At 43.9% G+C, this 15,131-nt stretch overlaps 1 protein-coding gene across 1 annotated transcript in view; it reads right to left on the reverse strand.

The window, feature by feature from the left end:
• WNK2 (WNK lysine deficient protein kinase 2) overlaps positions 1-15,131 on the reverse strand; it is a 79,541-nt gene that overhangs the window by 1,348 nt on the left and 63,062 nt on the right. The window contains exons 23-27 of the mRNA XM_066326993.1: positions 14,466-14,680; positions 12,369-12,554; positions 11,382-11,480; positions 5,838-5,882; positions 4,095-4,348 (exon numbers count right to left, since the gene is read on the reverse strand). Coding sequence (XP_066183090.1) covers positions 4,095-4,348; positions 5,838-5,882; positions 11,382-11,480; positions 12,369-12,554; positions 14,466-14,680 — 799 coding nt within the window. The remainder of the gene's footprint in view (positions 1-4,094; positions 4,349-5,837; positions 5,883-11,381; positions 11,481-12,368; positions 12,555-14,465; positions 14,681-15,131) is intronic.

Below are 15,131 nucleotides of genomic sequence, written 5' to 3' on the forward strand. Positions count from 1 at the left end.
TTTAGTAAGATACAGAATTATTTGATACTCTCCTTCACTTCCCTGTCTCCCATTCTCACCTGAAACCTGAATCTGACGGTCAGAGAGATGCTTCAGGATCATGAATTTAACACCAATAATGTATAAAACCCCACCAAAATTAACAGAAATCAAAGAACAAGAAACGGAGGAAACAAAGATGTATTTTTAAGACCTGCAGACTTCCGTAAGCTGTTATTAGATTCTTGAATTAGCATCCTCAAAATGGTGGTTTCCACCAAGCTAAGCACCTGTGAGGAATGCCAACAGATGTTTGTGAAAATATTGCATTTTGGACAACACTCTGAGACACCTGTGGGACTGCTGGGGTGCCCTGTGCAGGGCCAGGAGTTGGACTACACTAGCAAGAGATTATTCAGCAGCACTGCAAATGCAAGATGCCACTTTTGCCCTTTTTAAAAATTAATTTGAAAAAGCTTATTTTAAGCTCTTTTTGAGTAGTGAGAAATCTGACTCACTCCAGTTTGGAATTTTTCCCCTCTCAGCTGAATTCCTCAGTAAAGCAGTGGCTGCATTTAATGCTATGTATGTGTTGAGCAGAAGAAGTTGTCATGCCCCAAACCCAACATTACACATTAAACCTTCCAAATGTTTCCTGTGCTGAGGAGCCCAGCCCTGCAGGCAGCCCTGAGGGTGGGGTCCCAGGAGGGCAGGGTGTATTACATGGGTAGGAAGGGAGGCTCTTGCCCTGCTCTTCCCCTCTGCCAAAGCAATGACCCCATTGAGCCTGGAGAGAGAGCTGCACCCGCCACCCTCACACCTGTGCTCGCACCACACAGGGCAGCTCACATTCTTAAGCTTATTCCTTGATGAATGCTAACCAAAATTATCTGCAAAAATGATTATTTCTCATATCTTCACAAAGATCACAGACAGAAATCACTCAGTTGGTTTGACCTCAGTTCTTTCTAATATTTCCTACTGCGTTTCAAACTGCTGCTGATGAGAATCTAGCTGCATTTCCATGCTTCATAAAACCATTTGAAAGGGAACACTTCAGTGCTCCTGTGACACAATTGGATGAGGGTTCTTCCCCCCCAGATTTCCAATACGATCAACAAGGACTTGCAGGCAAATGGACTGGTAATTTCGATAAGAAACAAAGCAGAGTATAAAGTTTTCCTTTGCATCTCAATTATATTATTGCTGTCTACACTTCTGATGGCAGAGGATGAAAAGAAAACCACTCACTCTTATTAACATACTATCAGTTTCTCTTCTATTTCCAGCCTTAAAGAGTAGCCTTCACTTTGTTAAAAAATAATATATTTTATTCACAGCAAACTATTTGCTGCTGGTGGTGGAAGGAGTCTTGAGTAAAAAAGATAACTCAGGGAAGTGAGTCTTCTGTTCCCGGGTGAAAGATTTCAAGTCAGCCACACAACCTCCCTGCATATTCACAACAGTGGGTGAACAGCAAGAGAAAATTTTAGAGTAAAAAAATGTATAGTTAATATTTTATATATATATTTGAAAATTGTTTAATGTATTTTTCATCGTGGGACAACTCCCTTTACTCCTACTGCTGTATGAAACCCTTTAGGGAGGCACTTCTCTTTACAATAACCCCCAGCAGATGCAGAAGTGAAGGTAAAAATCCTGCCCTCTAGCTCCTCATTTCAGACCATCAAAAGGGACCACTTTTTCGAAAATGAGGGACAGCTTTTCCCAAAACTAAGCCCACAAAGCCCACCCTAACAGCTCTGTACTTGTTTATTCCAGTAAAAACAAACCAAACCAAAATAAAACAAAAAAACCAACCACAACAACAACAACCCCCCCCAAAAAATAAACAAACAAAAAAACCCACCACAAAAGGCATAAGAATCACCTTGTTTCCTACTTTTCCAGCCTTTATTTCCAACATAAAACCTTATATAACCTTCTCTGATGGGCTGGAAATCTGCTTAGTGCTCGTTATTCCTTTCTTGCAAAGGCATTTTTGATCAAAAGAGGACAAAGGACGGTGTTACCAGATGAACTGCAGAGGTACAGCCTGAGCTTCAGATTCTCTCTCTTGGAAAGCTATCTTTTCCATCCTTTATGTGATTTCCCAAGTTCTTTTTGTCTTTCTAGTTGACTCAGCTGTGATTCAGCACGGGTGTAACATCTCCCCATGGGGCTCATCCCTCCAACACTGACACACAGGTCACTTGTCCAGCTGTCCACACTGGAGTCCTCTCCCACTGTCCCCTTCCTGCTCCTCTGGCCATTTCTCTCCCAACACCATGCAGCCCTCTTCTCCCTCAACTTCCATCTCCCCTTTGGAGTCAAGTTCAGAGCAGAACGATGCTGAACTCCCAAACCAACCCTTGTCCAACTCTTCTGTATCATACCTGCCACCTGCAGCGTCCTGTGCCATCTTCACAGCCAAAAGACTCCACAGAAACAAGCCCAGCAGTGTTTGCCACCTGCCCTTGCAGCCAGCACGGTCCTCAGGAGGACCTCATGCCCCAAACCACCCCAGGCATCACCCACTCCTGGGCTCCAGCTGATGCCACTCCTCTACACAAGGAATGAAGTGAAATGACGACCAGGGAATCCCAACCTCTCCATGCTCTTCCTAAATCACCTCCAAAACAACTTCAGTCAGCTCTGCTGATTCCCTGCAACAACTGCCACGGTTCAGAAAGACACAGACCCTCAAGCTCCAGGGTACTGAGACAGAGACATTCCTGTCTGCTGCTCTCACACTGACACACTGCCTTCTCCACAGGCTTTCAGACAGAAACACCAAGACTGCAGGAGGTAAAATCAACCCTAAATTGATGTTAACAGGTGATATTTAAATACATAAAAAATAACCACTTGTTTCTCAAGAGATACAGCTGGGCAAAACATCCACATCAAATACTTCAAACTTCTGCAGCAGTCTCAGGGGAAAGACACCAATATGCTGCAAAAAGCACATCGAAAGAATGTAAAAAGTGACTTAACAAAATCTGTGCCCTCTCCAGCACTTTATGGAAATCTTCAGTTTGAGTTTACTAGCACTAACTTTGACTTACTTTATGAAAACTGTTAGGGTCTTAAGTAGACATTGCTTACTCTTGAGCTGGTTAAAGCAGTTGATAAAAGGATTATTTACTCGCTCAGGAACCAGCAGGTGCCAAAGCAGATGCACTGGTGAGGTTCCTGCTTTGATACATTTCACCTCACCAACAGCTACAGAGCCACTACTGCAACAGGATTTTTTCCTTCTACATCCCAAAAAGGCAGTGGTTTGCTATCTAGATCTTGTTCTCTTGCTTTTAGGAGATTACAAAACACCTCCTTGCTGTTCTTTTCCTCTGTTTTGGCTCAATTTGCAGTATTCCAAGAAAATGAACCCAGCAAGAATTACTAGTCAAAGAACCTCCAGCTATGAGAAGGAAGAGGTTTGGAAACCCAGAGCAGGGTGGGCCAGAACGGTGAACTGGGATTCTGGATGTGTGCTCACTCCTAGCCGTGCTGCCTCTGCACCAGCCCTCACTGAACGCAGACACGACGCACCTGACACAGCTTTGTTCTCCTGCTGGGAACAGCAGGGGACCAGTGGGGGCTTCCCCATCCCCTAGTTGTTGTAGGATACTTTGACAGCATTTCTGGGAATGGCACTGTCCAACAAGCAAGGGTCACCACAGCCCCAGCTGTCCCCTCTCCCAGCACAGAACTCACTCCAGTTTCACTCAAACAACAGCTCCTGACCACAGAGCCACCAGCCCCTACTCTGAGGAAGGTTAATATTAAACATCAGAAAAAAACCTTTAGTAATGGTTGAAACCAAAGTTGAGCAACAGATGATAATGATAGTATTGCTGTGTATCGCTGTTAATAAGCAGTTTGGAATTTAAAAATATATATTTTTAATATATATTGCTACCAATATATCCCTTAAGATTATTCCAAAGGACAATTTTAAAAAGAATTGATTTAGTACTGAATGAAAAGAGCTGGACATTTATAGAAAGCATTTATCTGGAGTAATTTTAGTCTATGTCCTCCTCCACATCTGAGTTCTGCAAAGGCTGTCAGACACATAGCAAAAGGTACGTCCTTCAAGGAGGGCCACTTACTCCACATGTCTCATTCTGCATTTGCATGGGGTTAGCCTTTGGCTCCATGTCTTGCCTTTTTTGGTTCTGCTTCAGTTGGTTTAAAGAAGGTTTTGTCTGTGCAGCTCCAACAGTTTTGCTCGTCCACTGGTCCACCAGCTTGTGCAGGTCATCCGTGAACGTCCCTTTCTTGTTGTTGCTGTTGTTGGCCTGAACCTGCAGCGGCGACTGCGGGAGGGGCTCAGGACACGTCACCAGGCTGTTGGTCGAGGATCCTGGAAAACCACACAGAGAGCTGACATGGTGCCTCTGCCTCACCCCTGCTGCTCAAACCCCTCCTCACCTACTGCCACTCCAGTGGTGGCTGTCTGCATTTCTAACCCCCCCTCCCCCTCCTGGCTGCAGAACACCTTTGCTTAAAGAAATGGTCCAAGTCCAATGTGTTTGCATTTTCTATCACATCGTGTTACCTGGGCCGCTGACTTGGGTGAAATTAGGGACAGGGAGTGAAGCCAGGAATGCAGCTCCATAAAGCTGACATCCCATACAACATCTCCTCAGAGATTTCCATGAGGAAGAGCGAGGTGGGATGCATTGCTAACACTGCAAGCATTTATAAAATGAATTTACCATTAATTTTACTTGCATAAGTTTACTGTCCTCCTGGAAAAATGTCATTGTCATAGAGGTTACAGGCAGGGCTGGTCACTGCACCTCAAAGGCTCTGGGAGCCCACCACCTCTCTCAATGATGCCAGGACCATTCATATGCTATTTGAGTATTTTGGGGGAAAAATCCCCATCAGGACCATGAAAGTATAGAAGAGAGAGGAGAGAGAATGTAGTGTGTGTTTGAGACAAAGATAGAGAACTTTTGGTATAGATATAAGCAGTCAGGAAGAGTATTGATAGAAGTTTAATTTTGTATGTTTACTTCTTCCTAGAAGAACTAGTTAAAAAAAAAAAAAAAAATCTGTCCTTTTTCTGCTTAGTGACTACAAGCCTGACACAGCAAGCTCAGCAGGGGACTGCAACTGAAGTAGTCTGAATCTGACCTAAGCAGAAAATGTAAAGTAACTTCCCAGCTAACATATTTGAGATAGCTGAAGATTGGAAATAAAGACCATCTCTCCAAGCAAAAAGTTCACAGAACTGTAGTAAAATTATCATATAAGCAAACATGAACATTGAGTATTTTCTTTGCTAATCAGTTACCAGCCAATGAAACAGAGTACACTAATTAGTCCTAGAGTTATATAAAATACATTAATAACCTTTAAATGATCATGCATTCAACCTGCAATGTCACTTCTAAGTGAATACTGCTCAATTCCTTTTCCTTTACTTGGGGTAAAAGTGAGAAAAGTAAGGATTTTGAGAGGAAAGCTCTTCAATTGGTGTTTAATCTTTCATGCAGCTCAAGGGGGCTGGGATGGTTTTAAGCTATCAATTCCTCCAGCAGAGAACTGCAGTCATATAAAGGTGTGTATTTCAGAGACAGACACTGGAGCCAGTTGCCTGGCCGCATGCGTGCACGGTCTCACACACACAACACCACGACTCCCTTGCAGCATGCGAGGTTCCCAAGACACCACAGCACATGCATTACTCTCAAAGTATCACAATTTATACAGTCTAGTCTCATATAAGTGCATCAGCTCTAGTCATCAAACAACTAGCTTTTAGTAAAAATAATAATAATAAAAAAGCAAAGAACATCCCATGCCATGAAGGAAATACTGAGAAACAAAAATGGGATAGTTACTACTACTGTGATCTTTGCCTAGACATAGTCGTTTCAAGGTGGACCCTACAAGGTAAAACAATACAAGACACACAGAATTAGGTAAGACTAAACACAACAAATCGGACGGACAAGCTTCTGTACTTTTAAGCAATCAAAAAGTAGTTATTATGCAAGAAAGGACAGACAAAGTCAGCAGTTCAGGTGAGTAAAGGAAGCCTAAATAACTGGACAGCTCAAACCTTCCTTAATGTGCAGCCATTCAAAAGCTTTGGAAAGTACCACAGCATGCCAAAAGCAAGGGCTCGTGACTTAAAGATGCATTTGTTTGGGTTTTGGTTTGTTTTGGTTTTTGGTTTTGTTTTTTTGTTTGGTTAGGGTTTTTTTGGGTTTTTGATTGGTTGGTTTAAAAAAAAATTATTGATGTCTTTTTCTTTTCCTTTTTTTTTTTTTTTTCTTTTTTTTTTTCCCAAATTGCCTTGGATTCCCCTAACAGAAGGTTTTGATTTCTTTCCTATTAATGCAGGAAATGATGTCAATTTAGTTTGTGATTGGAGGCCAAAAATGCTTTCAGGAACAAGTCAAGCTAGTCTGGCTGCAAAGACAAACCATGAAACAACCCTAAAAATCTTGTTTTACAAGTCCAAAAAGATACATTGTTCTGCAGGTCTGAGGCCAATTGTTTCCAAATAGTTTATTTTTAAGATTTATGTCTAAATGTGAGACTCTGAACTTCAATTGAATGGAACTGTGAATGAGTTTCCCTAATGCCCTGTCCAAGTGCAGAAAAATAATCCATTAGAGTAGCCAGGTTGTAATTTAACTAAACTAGGTGGATTTTTCATTATTGTCTCATTCCATGCTTCATCATGATTTTACAGTCTGTTGATTGATAGCAGAGTGCCAGAAGTGTGCCGAGACCCCAACTCGACTGTCAGATCTTGCCAGACATTGGCACCATTGCTGTTTGGGTGCCAAATTTCCTGAAAGGTATTTTGGACTTGATAAGAAGAATATTGTTATGGGATGGGGGGAGATGAGTGTCTGACATGGGCTATGGAGAGTCCATGGGGAAGAAGCACTTGAAACTATAAGCAAAATCAGACTAGGGCAAAAAAGTAAGATAGAGGATGGATGCGCTTTTTCTTTAGAGTAAACAGTGGTGTAACATTTTGTTACTGTGCCAGAAATGCAGCTTTAAACTCAGAGATTGCAGGTCCAGGCTGACACAGGCCCTGAATGAGTCTTCAGAGGAGAAGGAAGCGATTTCAGTCAGAGACTGAGGAAGAGAAAGTAAAGAAATGAGGAAGGGAGGAAGTAAAGGAAAAGAGATGTATGTACTTAGATATGAGTGGCATGGGGAACAGAGGACTGCTTTGAAAGAATTTCTTATTATTTCATACAGTTCATAGAGGTTTCTACCCTGGGAAAATCAGAAGGACATGACTACAACAATACAAGCATGACCAAGTTCAGTTCTCATCTCAAAGCCCAGATAGCAAACAGTCACATTCACAACCATCTGTCTCGTATTCTTACATCTTTGGCCCTCTTTTCCTTCAGATATACCTTACCTTGCCTATCCCAAAGTTAGCTACCAATTCCCACAATGGAAACAAGTCCCCACAATGGCAGTGGCCACAGCAGCAATCCTAGAAAGCTATTTCCTGCTATTTCCTGCAGCTGCAGGCACTTCTTAGCATAATATGAATGCAAATGGAAAGCACCTGCCTGAGAGGAATAAAAGCAGGCAGCTGACTGCAGTACGTGCTCAAATGCCTGTAAAAACACTTTAATCACCAACCCTGAAAGACCTAAATCACCAACCCCTCTGATTCTTGCACATCCAGCACACGTTTCCCAGCACCAGGTGCCAAACCTGACCCTGGGAAGTGACAGGGAGCAGATACCCAGCACACTCACAGAACAGCCACGTGAGGGGTGTCAGCTCTGAGGAAAATATCACAGCAGAGTCAGGCACTGGGAAGTGAGCTGCTCCTTCCAGCAGCACCACTCCAGCGTGGGGCCTGGGAGATGGGAAACATTCCCTAAGCCGTGAGACTGACTCAAGCAGGGACTGACAGTCATCAGCCACGGCTGGTTATGAACTCAAATTCAATTAAAAATTCACTTTGTAGATCTACTTCACCAGATTAATTGTATTACTGCTAAAATTAACGTGTTTAAGAACTGTAAAGTTAAGGAGATGAATCATAATTAAGATTTAATGTAAGACTGCAAAAGTTCAGCAGAGCATTTTACCTCCAATTCCAGATCTCTTATCTGAGGAATTAAATAGCTATTATATCTTACAGGACAGAAAAACCCACTCTCCCATATTTGCACTAACAGCTGCCAAAAAGCTGGAAAGCTACAAGAAATGGAAATGGCAATAAACTGCTAGACCATTTCCATAATTGCATATGCACATACAGTATATGAATTGCTACAGACCTGGCAAAAATTGCATTACAACAAGATTCCAAGCCTAAGCCAAACGGAGCTTTGAAAATTCCACTCACGATCAGTGGAAACTCTTCCCTAGGGCACTCTTGCAGTTTAACCCAGGAAAGAAACTCAGGATAAAATTATGCCAAAGCCCATCAAAAATATTTTATTTCATGAGACATACAAAGGTAAAGTTAATATCAGACACAGGCAACAGATCAAAAAGTCCTGGAGAACACTGTGAAAGTGTTCGAGTGTGATGGACCTTATAAGCAGAGCAAGATCCTTGTGATACTGTCTTTAATCCATCAGAACATTTACTTTTAAAGTTGTTGCCAACTTTTCTGCCAGTGCAGCAGGTCTCCTGCTGGCATATCCCACCTTGCCTAAGGGCTGGCTTTCCTTAACTAAACACATAGAGTCAGAGCATTTCTGAAAATGCAGCACAACGTTTCCCAACAGCTCAGAGACAAAAAAATACCAGGGAAGACCTAACTTATGGAATAGACCCAGGACTCTGAACTGTCTGGAGGTGCCACTGAGCTGCTGGCACTGGACAGCCACGTCCCAGCCCTGTACAACTGCACAGAGGATGGAGTCCTACCTGAAATGGTTTGGGCTGAAGGGACCTTAAAACCCATCCAGTTCCACCCCCTGCCATGGGCAGGGACACATTCCACTGTCCCAGGGTGGTCCAAAGCCCTGTCCAACCTGGCCTTGGACAGTCCAGGGATGGGGCATGGATGCAAACATGCTTAGCACCTAACCCACACGCTTGGCTTTGCTGCCTGCTGTGCCAGGCACTGACATCCCTTCCAGAGGGGAAGGAACACAAGCCAGCTGGTATCACCAACATCGCCTTCAACTAACAGAATCAAGGGCTGGTTTATGTTGGAAGGCACCTTAAAAGCCCATCTTGTTCCAACCCCATTCCACCAGACCAGGCTGCTCCAAGCTCCATCTAACCTGGCCTTCCTCAAGCACTGTTTTTCCTGAGGCTGCTCTGGACCCCAGCTCCACAGAACGCCCTGCTGTCCGTGCTGCACGCCGCTGTGCCAGCCCCAGCCACCCTGGGAAGGTCAGCAATGCACAGAGCCCAGCCCTTCTCTCACACACACCCCACCTGGGCTGCAGGAAAAGGAGCTGGAACAGCCTCCTGCCCCACCAAACCTGCCCACAGCTCAGCTGCCCAGGGCAGGGCGCCCAGGTGAGAGGCTCCCCTGGCAGCCCAGCTGTGCTCTCAGGGCTGGGAGCCCCAGGGCTCCCCTGGGACTGCAGTGCCACGTTCGGTGCCTGACCTGTGCCCATCTCCTGGTGTGACCCAGGCACGGGGGAGGACAAACCTCCCCCAGAACCCCAGAGAGCACATGGGCTGAGAACAGAAAGCAATTAGTTATGCCAAGTTATTCAAGCATCAGGAAACTTCACGACTCAAAAGATTTACATATTCCTTTGGTTTCATTCACAACATCCATGCACCCAAGCATTTTTAATACACTGGTTTTTAATTGCCATCTCCCAGACTTTTTGCATCCTACTGAATTCCATGGAAGATTAATGAAAGAACTTCTGGGAATTATATGTGCAGAAGAAGAAATTACTGTGGCCACTATAACACCAAACATGATTATTTGGGAGCTGAGAATTCCCTTCAGGTTCACAGAAAAAAATCCCTAAATGCAGAATTGTCTCATGACTTCACCAGTTGTTAAAAGCTTACATGACAATAAATTCTGTAAGCATCAGTCACCTGCGTGTTTGGGCTTTCAGGGAGCTCAAACAACAACAAAAAAAATCAAGATTATTTTTTAAAGTCCTTGTTTATTAATAAAATTAGGAGGAGTGTATTGGAGTGGTCTTGTGCCTTTGACCTGACCCACTTAGGTAGTAATGAGCAGTGCAGAACTCCAAGGGGAGATGTGACACTACTGTAAACCCACAGTTATTTAACCAAACTCTTTCTCAAGAACGTTATCAGCCCTTCTAAGGTTTTATGTAAGTGGCCTATAGTACCTGTTCAGCACAACATATCTTTATTGTACAAGCAAAATCCGTTTGCCTAAAAAGCAGCATCTACAATTGGGTAAAAAAGTCTTAATTTTTTCATTAAATAGCTTGATATTGTTTGGTGGAATTGCCAATTACTTTAGAAGTCAGACAAATAGGGTACAAATAGAAGGTGCACAGTTATTTGAGACAAAACTCCTGGATCCTAGCAATCCATTTCCAAGTATCATCTGAATATCTGATATTGCTTTTTACTTATTTATGCTTTGGTGAACTGCTAATTGACTTCATCTCTGAGGTCACATAAGGTCATAAGAAAATAAACTGAGTCAAGTGCTTCAGCCAGATCAGCTTACACAAAAAGTTGATGGGACTCTCCCTTAGAGTAACCAGATCCTCCTGCTGCTTAAGGGTTCATCAAAAAATGGCTCACTTAAACTAAAGTGACTGCATGGGGAAAAGCCCACCTGGGACAGAGATTTGGAAAGAACTAGCTGGAGCACTGTTGTCTCAGCATTTCCACATGCAAAGAGCGGGGAAAAAATTAAAGAAAAGAGAGTGGATATAAACAGTACTGTATATCGAGTTAATACAGCCCTTGTATGGAAGTTATACCCTCCAGTGACCTTCTAGAATTGTATCAGCTTGCTACATGCATGTCTTCAGAGTCCAAACATGTGTGAAAGAGACCATTCGTCTACAGAAGGATGGATTTCGTTTTGTTGTCGCTGGAACCGGGACAGCAGACATGTATATTTGCCACATTGCAAATAAAATTACTTCAACAGAAATCACATAAAATACAAAAGCTTTGATAAGTCCAGGGTAAAATTTACCATCAGGCTATATATAATAAATGATGAGATCTTCCACACATGCTTTTGGTGCCCAGGCATGAGCCAAAAGCAGTGCAAAAAAAGCTTTCATACGAAAAATTAATATAAATAAGGTGTGTTCATGATGATTACTTAAAAGAAAGAGAAAAAGAAAGAAAAGATGGTTCAGAAAAAGGGGCATCCTGCCAAACATATTAGAGATATAAACCATGGAATTGGAAAAAGGGGGTAAAAGAAAGATGGTCTGATAAAATACAAAAGAACAAATACAAACAGATGGACAAAGACACAGGTCCACTGAGGAATCTGGTACGAGGTTTGCTACTAGATTTATAGGTCACTCTCTCAGACGTTTGGTGGAAAACCGTCCAGCCTGTAAATGAATATAAAGGGAAGAAAACAAAGACACTTATAAAGTACAAGTAGCTGTGATCAGATGTCCTAAACCATCAGTCAAATCAGCTTTGTTAGTTAAACCTCCACATCTCCCCCTTAACTTTGCCAAAGAGGAGCAAGTTCACTGACCATACACAAAGGATGCAATAACAGCAGAAGAGGACAGATAGATATTTTGTAGATTAGTTTGGCAGGATGTGCAATGAGAGGAAGGTATTTTAATCATCATTGGAACTTCCCATATGCATGGCAACAAGATCAGTCAGAGCCTACGACAGGGGCAATACACAGAGGTCTCAGAGCTGGGGCCTTGGGGGCACAGCCAGTCTACAGTCCTGTGGCTGGGACTCCAAAATTAGGCACAAAGTGAGCCCCTCATAGAAAGGAAATGTAACTTGGTCCCCTGGGTTTGGTTTTCTGCTAATTTCATTTTAATTTTCTCTCATGCCCAAGACAGTTTGATACTTTATAATGAGGAACTCAGGGTCTACCAGAATCAAGGGGCTAAAAAAATGAAACAAAGCAAACACTTTCCTAGGCTTCTGTATCTCTTTTGTTTTCTGTTCATTTTTTCTCAGGATTCTGTAAGGCAGACTCCAGAGAGAGCATTAGGACAAAGCCACTGCTGGCAAAACTGGAAGGTATTTACTTCCCAAGTATTAGGGACGTCTTGGGCACGCTTTCCTGAGTGTCAGTAACACTCGGTCAGACAGTTCAATTTTGCATTTCTGACAACACCGCCACGCTCTTTTAAAGGTGAGCCAGTGTAACTGGGATGGCCAAAGGCGCAGGTTCCTCTATGACCCCCAAGGGCAGGGCGCTAGTCTGTGCTGGCGGGGCGGGGACGGGCGGCAGGAGCAATCACCTTGCGCGGAGGCGGCGCCGGCGTCGGGCGCGTCGGGGCCCAGGCCGGAGCAGAGGTCGGAGGACAGCGAGGCCTTGACGGAGCAGGGCTGCTGCGTCTGCACCGCCCGGCCCGGCGCCTCGGGGGGAGCCGCCGGCCACCTGCTGCTCTCCTTGGGCAACGGGTCCCTGCAGTCCGACACGGCACCTGCAACGGCAAACACGGCAAGAGCTGGGAATGCTCCGAGGAAAAGCCCTGCTACGGCCGACACCCGCGCTGCCGAGGGCCGGCCCCGACCAACGGGGCTGATGTCGATTAGCAAGACGGCATGATCGAGTGTGTCTTGAAAATCAAAAGGGTTTTAATAAAGAAGGAAAACAACACAAAAAACGAGAGCAAGCACAGTACAGACACAAGTCTCCTACTTGCTACAACACTGGAAAAGTGTGGAGTTTCTTTGTTCTCGCTCATTAGTACTGAACAGTCTGGGTGGGCTTTTTGGCCCTTGGCCCAATGAGATGAACAACAGACCTTGAGTTACATCCCTGGGGTCCAATCCATGCTCCTGTGCTGGCTCCAAGCCAATTACAGCGAGAAACCCACAGAACTTTCCAGCTAACTCCCTAAAATGTCTAAAAGTAAACTGAAACTCTTTCCTTATTTGGAAGCACCTGCTGGAGGTGTAGGGAATGCATCACCACACCCTGCCTAAAAATAATCCGTATCCTGAACCCGAGAGGAACAGCCGGTCACCATGCTGATGTCCTGGACAGAGCATACACCTGGGGACAGCCTGCACTAGAAAATAATCCACACTTCCTACTGCTGATCCTGTTTCTCCAAGAAGCTCCTGGAGCAGGCTTGATTTTTACAGTTTCTCCTCTGTGTTTTCAGGAGCCTCAGAAGGAGTGCTGCTGGAATAAAGAGAGAGCTGCTGGGGTGCTGAGCAGGAGCATGAAGGCACAGAATGATGAAGCAGGACACAGGGGTTTGCTCTCCCACACCAAAGGTGAAATTACGCAAATGGAGAAGAATAAAACATTGCAGGCAAGACACAAGGAACTTTTCATTTATAGCTATTTGAGCATAATTGTCATTGCCACTGTTGGATGCTTCTGCTGATAAATCCATGTAACATGATTGCAAAGGTATTTTGGGTTTTAAGCCTCTTTACCTAAGACATTTGTGTAGACAAAAGTACAGATAGAGACATTTATCTAGATATCTACAGATAAGTATCAATATATAAATATCTAGATAGATGTGGAAGAACAGACAGTATCAAACACCGCCTCAGTCTCTGTGGGAAAGAACACTCAGTCTCAAAATGGGCCACAGAATTTATTGCCTCTGAATACATTTGTTTTTCCCAACTCAGCTGAAATCCTTAGCTAAAAGCAAAATCCTCCTCAACACCCAGTCTATACAGATCGATGCAACAAAATTCAAAGGCGCCCTATGATGCAGTAATATTGAAAACAAGAGCCACCAGATTTGAAATAAAGGGTGAATGCTGGAAATGCTGCTGGTCCCCCAAATAACAGCATGAACTAACCTGAAGAAAAATTAGGCATATTCTATTCTACATTTTGCTGAAGAAAAAGGTACTGGGGTGTATCAATATTTTCCAGGTAAGTTATATTTTTGTACTTTCCCAAGAGATAAAAACTCAAGACTGTAATTGCTATGTGAAAATCTCACACTACTTCAGATGGTCAAAGCATCCACCATGGTTTTGTAACTGCTTTTACCTCCTATCCTTTGGGGGAGCAAATGCAATCCCATCTTTTATATATGACATCTTGGAGGAAAAAGTAAACAACAAGAAGACACAGCACCTAATCAATAGAGCATAACAGCACCTAAGAAGTGAATACAAACATCAGTAAATTGCATTTGGAGAATAGAGGAGAGGTAACCAGGCTGTTTTCCAAATTTAAGTGTAATGTTGTTCCTCTGCCAAGTGCTGCAGCTGATACAGAGCAGGCCAGTACAAGGAGCTGGGACAAGCCTGTCCAAAAGCAGGACAGCTCAAAGCCAACAAAAACTCCATCCTTTCCAGCAGTCGCACAGCAGAGCCACAAGCAACGGGCAAAGAGAAGTGCCCAGTGTACGTACTTGTGCTTGATGTTCCACTCCTGAGCTGCTGGACCAGAGGGTTTAACAGTTTTCCAGCTTTCAATTTGTTTTTGCTGGTTCTTCGGCGCCGGCCGCTGGGCGGGGCGGAGTGCAGGAAGCCCAGGTTGGGAGGAAGGGGTTTCCCCAGCCGAATATACAGTGCCTCTATCTCGTTCTTCTGCTGCGTCTGCAGCTCAGCAATCTCTTTCATATGCCTAAAACAATAAAAGGATGCTGCTAGCAATGCATTTGATAAAGCACCACATCCTGACAGCGTAATTAATCGTCAAAGAAGAAACAAAACAGTTGTTGGATATAAAACAATCAGCTGCTCATCCCCAAGTAGGCAAAGCTACAACAATCTATCTGTGGTGACTCCCCATCCCTGGAAGTGTCGAAGGCCACGTTGGATGGGGTTTGAAGCAACCTCAGAAGATGTCCCTGCCCGTAGCAGGGCAGTTGGAATGAGATGATCTTTAAGGTCCTTTCCAACCCAAAACATTCTGGGATTCTAGGACTTATTTTTCTAACTGGAACTGGAAGACAAGATGATGCACAACAGGATGCACAGTGGGGGAAGGTCCTGACAATGCCTAATTTGCCCAGAACCAGTTTACTCCTCCCAGCTCTGCTCATCCTAAGCTGAGCCGCTGCCAAGGTACGGTA

This window comes from Sylvia atricapilla, chromosome 11 (genome assembly GCF_009819655.1).
Source record: "Sylvia atricapilla isolate bSylAtr1 chromosome 11, bSylAtr1.pri, whole genome shotgun sequence".
NCBI lineage: Eukaryota > Metazoa > Chordata > Aves > Passeriformes > Sylviidae > Sylvia > Sylvia atricapilla.